We start from the raw sequence: 9,668 nt of genomic DNA on the forward strand, positions 1-9,668 counted from the left end.
TCTTTTTTTTTTTAAAATATTTAAGACTGATCTACTATTGTCTGATTTATTTATTTACTTTCTTTTATTCAGGAGGCATTGATGTTAATAGCATTCTAATCAGGTCAATAAATGTTCCAACCCAAAGAATACAACTTCCTATTGGCAACATTATTGAAGTCACAGGGAAGTCCGTGATGGCCCAGCACCTGAGGTAGAAAAGGCAGAACCTTTGATCCCCAGTCAGTATTTCATTTTATCATTACTCATGAAAAGGAATAGTGTAATTACATGTACTAGGAAGCATTTCTACATGTACAACTCTAAATTTGGTAAATAAACATTGATAGAAATTTCTTTACTACCTTCTGTTCTGAGAAACTTTTTATTGTCTGAATTTCTTCTAGCGTCAGAGATGGAACTTAAACCTTTGGGTACCATAATGAAAATAGTCCAGCCCTGAAGGTGTCAGGGACTGATAAAGAAAACATGTCCCTCTCTTCATTCTTCTTCAGAGAAAAAAGAACTACTCCAACATCTACTCATGAACATGAACAATTCCAATTTGTACTCATATAGCATTTAACCTCAAAATTTTATTTGTCAGTTGGAAGTAAAAAGTGACCATGTACCAGCATAAAATGCTTAACTGAAAGCACATCTTTCTCATTCTTTATTGAACAGTCATGTTTTCTGGGCACTCCAATTAAACTTAATGGTAGTTTGAAGATATTCCTATGTGAACTTCTGAGTTTTGATTTTGCTGAATAAACTCTTAGGAATGTTTGTACTCCATACATAAATACTTCACTGCATCTTTACAACACCCCATGTGTTTCTGGATAGAGGTTTTAAACAGACCATTTGTTGTCACATGGATCAAGAACAATTAAAAAATCTTATACTTCAAAAACAGTAGAGTCTTCCTGGAAAGGATTTTGACTTCCTGGTGACTTTGGTCCAAGTTACAACACCACATATGTAAGTAAGCAGGAGGAAAAACAAAAAAAGAGTAACATTTTAGCTGTATCTAGATTATTTTTCCTGTCCCACCATTTTTCTTTTTTCTTTGCATGGCTTCTTAAATGGCAAGAATTTATTCTCCTGCGTTGCTTTTGTTTCTATTCTTAGCTCTGCCCCAGTCTTATTTCATACAGTCCCAGTTTCGTTTTACACTTCCTGAACAAAGAAAGTGTAGTAACAGTTCTTGAACAGTTTGGATTCTATTTTCTATTCTTGTACGTCCTCTGTATGCATTTAAGATATTTCTTTAATAGGTTATTTATTCACAGAATCACAGAATGGCCAGGGTTGGAAGGGACCTCAAGGATCATGAATCTCCAACCCCCCTGCCACGTGCAGGGCTCCTCATTTAATGCTAGACCAGGCTGCCCAGGGCTCCATCCAATCCGGCCTTGAATACCTCCAGGGACGGGGCATCCACAACCTCTCTGGGAAGCCAGTTCCAGTACCTCACCACTCTCTCTGTAAAGAACTTCCCCCTGATGTCCAACCTAAATCTTCCCTCTTTCAACTTAAAACCATTTCCTCTCGTCCTGCTGTTATCCTTTCAAAGAGTTGACTCCCCTGTTGTAGTAGTCTCTCATTGCTCATCCTCTGCCGACCGAGGGCGCCACTTGCCAGCAAAACCGACCCCAACCGGGCCGGGACCAAATGCTCACACAGACCCCAGAGTGTGTGAGGCAAAATGGCGTTTATTAAAATGTGGTAGGCACTTAAATATTCTTGTCCCGCTTTGTCCACACCCCTTGCTTACCTGCTGTCCTATTGTGGGGCAGCGTTTGGCAAGCCCTGAGCATAGGAAACCTGACCCCGTCACATACCGTTTCCTCGCCACGCCTACTACATTTCCCCCTCCCTATGCTCAGGAATATCCCGTAACAGCGCGATCGCAACGCGAGTACATCTCTCACAACTGTTCCTTCGTTTTGTGATACAGAATCCGTTGGTCCATAACTTGCCACATGATCCTTGTGAGGCAATTCTGGAAACACATGATTATGCACGGCAAAATGGCCGCAATACAAATTATTGCGAGCAATACTAGCGCAACTACCTTAATAATTTTCGCAACCCATCCTCCAAAGTTGCCAAACACACTTCTCAGCCAGTCCCCGATGGGGTCGTCCTCCACTTGGATCTTCTCCGTATGGTCTCGCAGGGCTTTCAGCGCTTTATGGATGGATACACTGTGGTCGCTAAGATTGAAGCAACACATTCCTTCTAGGTCTTCACATCCATGCCCCTGTGCCAGGAGCAAGAAGTCGATGGCTGCTCTGTTTTGCAGCACCGCATGCCGAATGCTGTTTGTGTCTTCTAGCATCGCATTCAATATTAATGTTGTTAAATTCGCCTGCTTAGCTGACCAACATGCTAGGCGTTCTATCTGAGCCAAGCTCTGTGCTGCAGCAACCCCAGGGGCGAAAAATGATGCGAATATCCGTGCTGTGGCACTCCATAACTCTACCTCATCGTTACAATTCTCCGGGAGAGGGCTCGAACGCTTTCGGCGACGATGGTGACCCGTGATGCTTGGGCCATACTGCATCCATGTCGTGAAATTCGGAGACAGTAATGTCAGTTCCCCTAGGTAACAGGGTCCTCCTAAGGCATTGTGCGGGATGCCCTGCCAGGCTCTATCCCCACAGATCAGGAAGATTCCAGGGGGCAACGCCTTAGCCGTTTTGTTATTCCATAGCACCTCGTTGACCCCCCGTTTGAAAGTGAACCCATACCCATAAAAGTCCCAAACTGCCGTACAATTAAATGAGGATCTACCGCTAGATTTAGAAAGGACCCCACCCTTTGACAAGCAGGTTGTATTGCGCCCTGTGAAGACCCGTGTTTCATTTTTGGTATACCCGCAATAACCCGAAGTAATGGAGAAAGCCTCCGTGTTCACAGGACTGACCACAGTCCAAGAGGTCTCGTTGTATGGCTTCAGCCGCGGATCTGTGCCTGCCCACCGGGCAATTAAGGCCTGCAGTTGTATCCGAGCAGACACACCCCGCAGGTAATCTCGCCCCAACAGGGTTCCCGGTACCTGCGCTACCAGCGGGGTCAGCAGGACGGGCTTCTCCAGGGAACCGTCTCTGTTGACCACGATTATCTCGATCTGCTTGGCTGACCTCCGCGTTGGAGCAGTTCCCCCCACTCCCGCTATAGTTTGAGTGGCCCCCATTGGCCACGTGGGCGGCCAGTCGGACTCCGCAAAAACCGTCACATCCGCTCCTGAGTCCACCAGGGCGGTAAGGAAAATAGATCGCGGCCCTGGGGAGCCAGCGGGAAGCTCCGTAATTGCGGCTGTAATCTTCACCAAGGGGCGCTCCCCGCAGCTCAACGATAGCGCAGCTAGTGGCAGGCCTAGATCCAAAGCCCGCCTTTCCTGAGAATCCCGTGAATCGTAAGAGGGACCCTCATCCCCCCTACCTCGAGATCGCAGCCCACGAGCTCTACATTGCGGTGCAGTGTGACCTCTCCTCCCGCACATTTGGCACACTATACCCCCGTTGCTCTTACACTGTGCCTTGAAATGACCTAATTGACCGCACCTGAAGCATGGCCCAGGCGGGCGATCTGGACTCTGCCGCCCGGCAACCCCATGCGCTAGCATCACCTCAGCTACCGCTGCAGCAACCTCGCTTGCCACTGATGATTGAGACTTTTGCTTGTCCATCACATACTTAAGGACCTCACCGGGGGTGTGGAACCTGTCTGGCGCCGCCCGTAATAGAGCCCGTACGTCCGAGCTCGACTTTTGATAGAGGCAATCCAGGATCACGGGGCCGTGCACTGCCCTAGGCAGCTCCGATCCCTCCACTGCCTTGATCAACCTATCCGCAAAATCCTGGAAGGATTCAGTGGGACCTTGTGCAATCTCCGTCCACGGAGTAGACGGCTCAGCATTTCTTGCGAGCCTTCTGAACGCCTCAAGGGCAGCGTCTGTAGTGGCTATTAGTTCCCCGGGCCTCAGCTCCGTAAGCTGGGCATGTGCAGTGATCATACCCGGCGTACTACCCGTCAATCTCTGCAGGTTAGACGCGTGAAGCGGATTCCCCTGATCGTTCTGGGCTGTAACCAGCATTTGTCTAAGTCTAGCCTGCCATTCCTCCTTCCAAAGCGTATACTGCACCGGTTTCAAAATCATGCGCATCAGATTCTCAATATCGTATGGTAACAGGGGTCCCGGCAATATTAATGTCTCCAAGGCGTTCATTGTCAGGGGGGACTTCAATCCTTTCTTTTCAACTGCCTCAAGCACCCTCGCTATCGCTTTCGGGTCCAGCGGGACCCAGATCGGGTTATCATCATCGGAAATCACTACCGGAAATGCCTCCGGGTTCGCAAGGCCCCGGTCTTGTGCCTCCTCCTTTACTTTAGCCCAATCAGTCAGCAGACGCCCGTCCCTCCCCCCTTTGGGACGAAGCCCCGCCCTTGCCTTTTCTTCCTCCAAAGAAGGATATAACGACCGCGGAGGGTAGGGCGGGGGCGGAGCGGGCGGAGTGGGCGGAGCGGTTGGTAGACATGCGGTCGGGAGTTCCTCTTCCCCGCCCTTCGCCGCGGCGACCGTCGCCATCTTGTCCGCCACGCTTTGGTCGTCAGTACTGCAAGGTAGCAAAGACCCGCCCCCCGGAGCCCTTTCCACCCCTTTTTCCACCTTAAGCTTACCCTCCTCTTTAGCCGCCTTAAGGGCTCCAAGTATCAAGCCCCAGGTTTTAAGTTCAGCAGCCTTTTGGTTATTCATGGCGCGTTGGCATAAAGCCGAGGTGAGCGAATCCCACCTACCCGAATCCAGCACTTGCTGAGGGGAGTCCAGCTCCCCTCCCTTTTTTAAAACCGAAAGCACCGCGGCTACCTCCTTCTTTGAAGGGGTATTTTTGCCGCAGTAGTCCTTACAAAACTGCAAAAGTACCTTAATAATCTGTTCCATGGTTACACACGCGACCTGCCGCCACTTCACAGGCTCTTCTCCGCGATGTGTCTTCCGTGAGCGACCTGCCGCCACTCCGCAGGCTCTTCTCCGCTTCACGGGCACGCCGGGTGGTTAACCCTCGATAGGCAGATCACGTCGGGGTCACCACTTGTTGTAGTAGTCTCTCATCGTTCGTCCTCTGCCGACCGAGGGCGCCACTTGCCAGCGAAACCGACCCCAACCGGGCCGGGGCCAAATGCTCACACAGACCCCAGAGTGCGTGAGGCAAAATGGCGTTTATTAAAATGTGGTAGGCACTTAAATATTCTTGTCCCGCTTTGTCCACACCCCTTGCTTACCTGCTGTCCTATTGTGGGGCAGCGTTTGGCAAGCCCTGAGCATAGGAAACCTGACCCCGTCACATACCGTTTCCTCGCCACGCCTACTACACCCATCCCTGGAGGTGTTCAAGGCCAGATTGGATGGGGCCCTGGGCAGTCTGGTCTAGCATTAGGTGGAATGGTTGGTGGCCCTGCGTGTGGCAGGAGGGTTGGAGATTCATGATCCTTGAGGTCCCTTCCAACCCTGGCAATTCTGTGATTCTGTGATCTGTTTCCAAAACAATGTTTCAAAACAGGTTCTAGCTCTAAGATAACCATATCTCAGCCTGTAAGTCCATATTTGTTCTAACTGAAAAGTGAGACAACTCAGACTATTTGTTATGGTCCACCTAGGCTATAACTACATTTTGTCATAGCACTGAACACTACAGTAGCAACTCAGACATCTGTGTGTGGTAGTATTGCAGGGAAAAAAACACAAGCAGTTCCAGGGAGGCTACATCTGATTTCTGGCTTCTGTCAGAGAAAATATAACAGAATTAACAGAGCTTTTTAGAGTAAACCACAAAAACAGGTTTTGCAATGCTCGTGTTCTTGTAGGCACTGATCTGGTTACTCCATTAACTTCCTTGGGCTTTTAAAAGCTGTGTAAAGCAAAGCAGCGTAGCCGAAGAACACTTCAACCACAACATTCTTTCACACCAGCTGAATTACAAAACTGACCTTGATAAACAGAATTACTTTTCAACTTTCAGTTCCCTGCACGTGACTTTTGAAAAGGATTTAATATGTTTTTAGAGATCAGGATCAATCAGTGGAACACAGGAGAGCACTTGGGGGCCTTTGTTTAATACCAGTGGCAGCAATTGGGTATTATGAAAATTATAAAATCCTTTTAACTGGGTGTATTGAGTATACATGCTCTTTATACTAGATGGTAATATAAGGCCCAGCTTTGTGAAATCTCATGTTAGGAGGAAGACAAATTCTTTACACAGGCAGATAGTGATGGAACAAGGGGGAAAGTCTTTAAACTAAAAGAAGAGAGAATTAGTGTAGGTGTTAGGAGAAATTTTTTTACTCAGAGGGCTTTGAGGCACTGGTACAGGTTGCCCAGAGAAGTTGTGGCTAAACTAAACTAAAATTTTTCTGATGACATTTTGAAACCTGTTCAGAAAAGCTTATATATATGTCCACGGCATTTGATATTGTTTGTTTTGCTATAGAAATTGAAATTTTGATGACTTTGCCATACATTATTTTTCACTTACTCTGTTTTTAATTTTTTTCTTTTCTTTTGTCAGGGAGGGTTATCAACCTTTATAATTTCTTCATTCTTCCACCTCAAATTTTTATCAGATTATCAGTTCTCTGAACAATAACTTAAATAAATTAGGAATAATAACCATAATACTTTGTTGTCTTAATGACTGCAATAAAATTCCATTACTTTTTAACCAGACCTACCTACAAGTATATAGTAACATCCACTTTTGCATTTCATTGACTTTTTGTCTGTTAGGATTACAGTAATTAAATTGCTTAGTTGAAATGATATTTTACCTTCTATAATTAAATTAATTTAAATCGTTAATCCAGTAACTGTGTTTATAAAACAGTTGGCATGGGTCTCTGGGTAGTAGGAAAGTACTTTCTTTAATCTGTAGATTAAATCTCCTGTACCTTTTTTAAAGATTCATCAGATGCAGTATATAATTTGTGGCTGATGATGCAAAGTCAGCATTATAACCAGAACTGGTAAGGCAAAAATTGAGTCAGACCCTTTTCCGCAGAAGAGTTTGATTCTGTCAAGATCAAAACACTTCATAAAATTGATTTTGATTTTGCCAATATGTCCAATGGAGGCAAGGGAAATAAGAGAAAGAAAAGAGTCCTGAAAATGTTGAAACATGCCATTTTTATAAATGAAATGCATTAATAATTCCTTTTGAATTTACCTATTGTTCCATATATTTCTTTTGCATTCCATAATATACAAAACAATCAAAATAGAGAAGGAATGCTTAGATGCAGAATCAGATTTTTTTTTTTTTTCATAAATATTCATTTTTGTGAAGGGTTAGGGTATTTTTTAAAAGAAAAATGCCCTTGAAAATCTGGAAACCTATCATGAATTGATATCCTGCAATCTTATTTCTATCTAGTGTTCATATTTTTTACAGATATTGTGAAGGTACATGCAAATGATTACAAGTGTACTTTTGCATATGTTTATTTGTAAGATTACAGCTATGATAGAACAGGAATAAAAATTGTCCCCAAAGAAATTTAAGATACAAAAAATACTGATATCCATTAAATTCCATATAATATCTGTTTCAAATTTAAAACACTACAAGACACTGTATATTTTCTATTAATACCTTCTGTCAAATGAGTTAATATATTATGTTTATGTCCTCCCTTGTTACATTTGAACAAACATTTTTAAATGTCTTCAGTGTTATAGAAATATGGAAGAAAAAATATATATTAACATCTATATGTATCTTTTCTCTCAGAATTTATTAGATTCAGGTCTTACTATCAGATGGGTGCATCGACATTAACAGTTCTTCCAAATGTTTCCATTATCATATTTGGGTTTTGCCATGGATGGAAATCAGAGACTACAAATACTTGGGTTATTTTTAAGATGAAAGTAAAGTCTATTTTATGCAATGGTTAATGGTCATTCATTCCTTGGAAATACAGTAGAGAGAACCAAGAATAAACCCCCTTAGATGCACCAGTGTGCACCATGAAACTGAATTCCTTTCATGAATCACTTCTATGTCATCTTAATACAGTAGTTATTATGTTTTTTATCTGATCAGTTGTTTTTTTTTTTTTTTTTTTTTTTTTTTTCCAGAACATGTCTGTTCTGACCATTAGAAAGTTTTCTTCCCCCAGTTTTGTGTTTGAATGCTTTCATGATGAGTTGATTGACACTTGCCAATATGAAATACTACAGCTTATGTCTTTTTTGTTGAGGTCTAACGTTTAACATAATGATGAAGACAACCATGGTCTCTTTTGATCATCTTTTTGCTCGGCTAAAGTAATCATGGTGTTCAATACATGTGTATATATTTTTATTTCATTTGAATCGAAGATTGGAAGGATCTGAACAGTAATTGCGTTCTTAAACATTGCATTAAGCACACCATTGTATCTTCCATTATAACTCTAATCATGCCAACACTGAGGATAAGAAGGGCTTTTTGTTTTCTTGTTATTTTTGCCATGGTTATAGGCCTAACTTTCATTCTAAATCACTGTATTGATTCATTAAATAGTTCAACTTTTATAAAATTTTATCAAAATTTTCAGGATAATTGGTGTTTGAGGCCAAGTAAAAAATCAGGGTGGGATGGGCAACTCCAGGGTTATGTGTATATACACACATATATTGACATGAGCCAGCAGCATGACATGAGCCAGCAGCCTGAAAGTCCAGCAGTATCCTGGACTGCATCATGAGGTGATTGTCCTCCTTTGCTCTGTGCTTATGAGGCCCCATCTGGAGTACTGCATCCAGATCCAGATCCTCCAGAACAAGAAATACATAGAGCTGTTTGAGTGGGTCCAGAGGAGAACCACAGACATGATCAGAGAGCTGGAGCACCTTTCCTATGAAGAAAGACTGAGAAGATGGGCTTGTTCAATCTGTAGAAATCTCTAGGAAGACCTCACTGTGACCTCTCAGTACTTGAAAGGAGCTTATAAGCAGGAGGGAGACCAGCTTTTTACACAGACTTATAGTAACAGGACAAGAGGGAATTAAAGAGGGGAGACTTAGATTAGGTATTGGATTTTTTTTATTCAAAAGGTTGTGAGGCACTGGCACAGAGTGCCCAGAGAAGCTGTGGGTGCCCCATCTCTGCAGTGTTCAAAGCCAGGTTGAACAGGGCACTGGTCAGACTGATCTGATGCCTGATTTAGTGGTTGGCAACCCTGTCTTCAGCAGGGGAGATTGAAACTATATGGTCTTCAAGGTCTTTTCTATTCCAGGCCATTCTATAATCCTGTAATTCTGCGATTTGATGTAAGACAAGACTAGACCCAGTATTGCCCCCTGAAATGTACCTCCTACTAAACTTTGTACTGCTGAAAGGACACTGATGTGCTGGAGCAGGTTCCAAAGAAGGGCAACAAGGCTTGTGAAGGGCTTGGAGAATATGCCCTACGAAGAGCAACTGAAGGAACCAGGGCTGACTAGTCTGGAAAGGGAGGCTGAGGAAATACCTTATTGCTCTCTTCCAATATCTGAAAGGTGTTTACAGCAAGAGTGGGGTTGGTCTCTTCTCACTGGTGACAGATGACAGGATGAGGGAAAATGGCCTCAAGTTGTTCCGGGGAAGGGTCTAGGTTGGATATCAGAAAAACTTTCTTTACAGAAAGGGTTGTTAAGC

At 43.8% G+C, this 9,668-nt stretch overlaps 1 protein-coding gene across 1 annotated transcript; it reads right to left on the reverse strand.

Annotated features, from left to right (window-relative positions):
• Positions 1-1,676: 1,676 nt before the first annotated feature.
• LOC149919094 (uncharacterized) lies at positions 1,677-5,341 on the reverse strand. Its single transcript, XM_090135951.1, has one exon. It carries the CDS (start codon positions 4,928-4,930, stop codon positions 1,910-1,912), a length of 3,021 nt encoding a protein of 1,006 aa, XP_089992077.1. The 5' UTR covers positions 4,931-5,341; the 3' UTR covers positions 1,677-1,909.
• Positions 5,342-9,668: the final 4,327 nt, after the last annotated feature.

This window comes from Phasianus colchicus, chromosome 2 (genome assembly GCF_987193195.1).
Source record: "Phasianus colchicus chromosome 2, bPhaCol1.hap1.1, whole genome shotgun sequence".
NCBI lineage: Eukaryota > Metazoa > Chordata > Aves > Galliformes > Phasianidae > Phasianus > Phasianus colchicus.

Bases quoted from the DNA above. Each gene is read 5' to 3' on its own strand.
- LOC149919094 (XM_090135951.1), bottom strand. From the start codon at position 4,930: ATGGAACAGATTATTAAGGTACTTTTGCAGTTTTGTAAGGACTACTGC.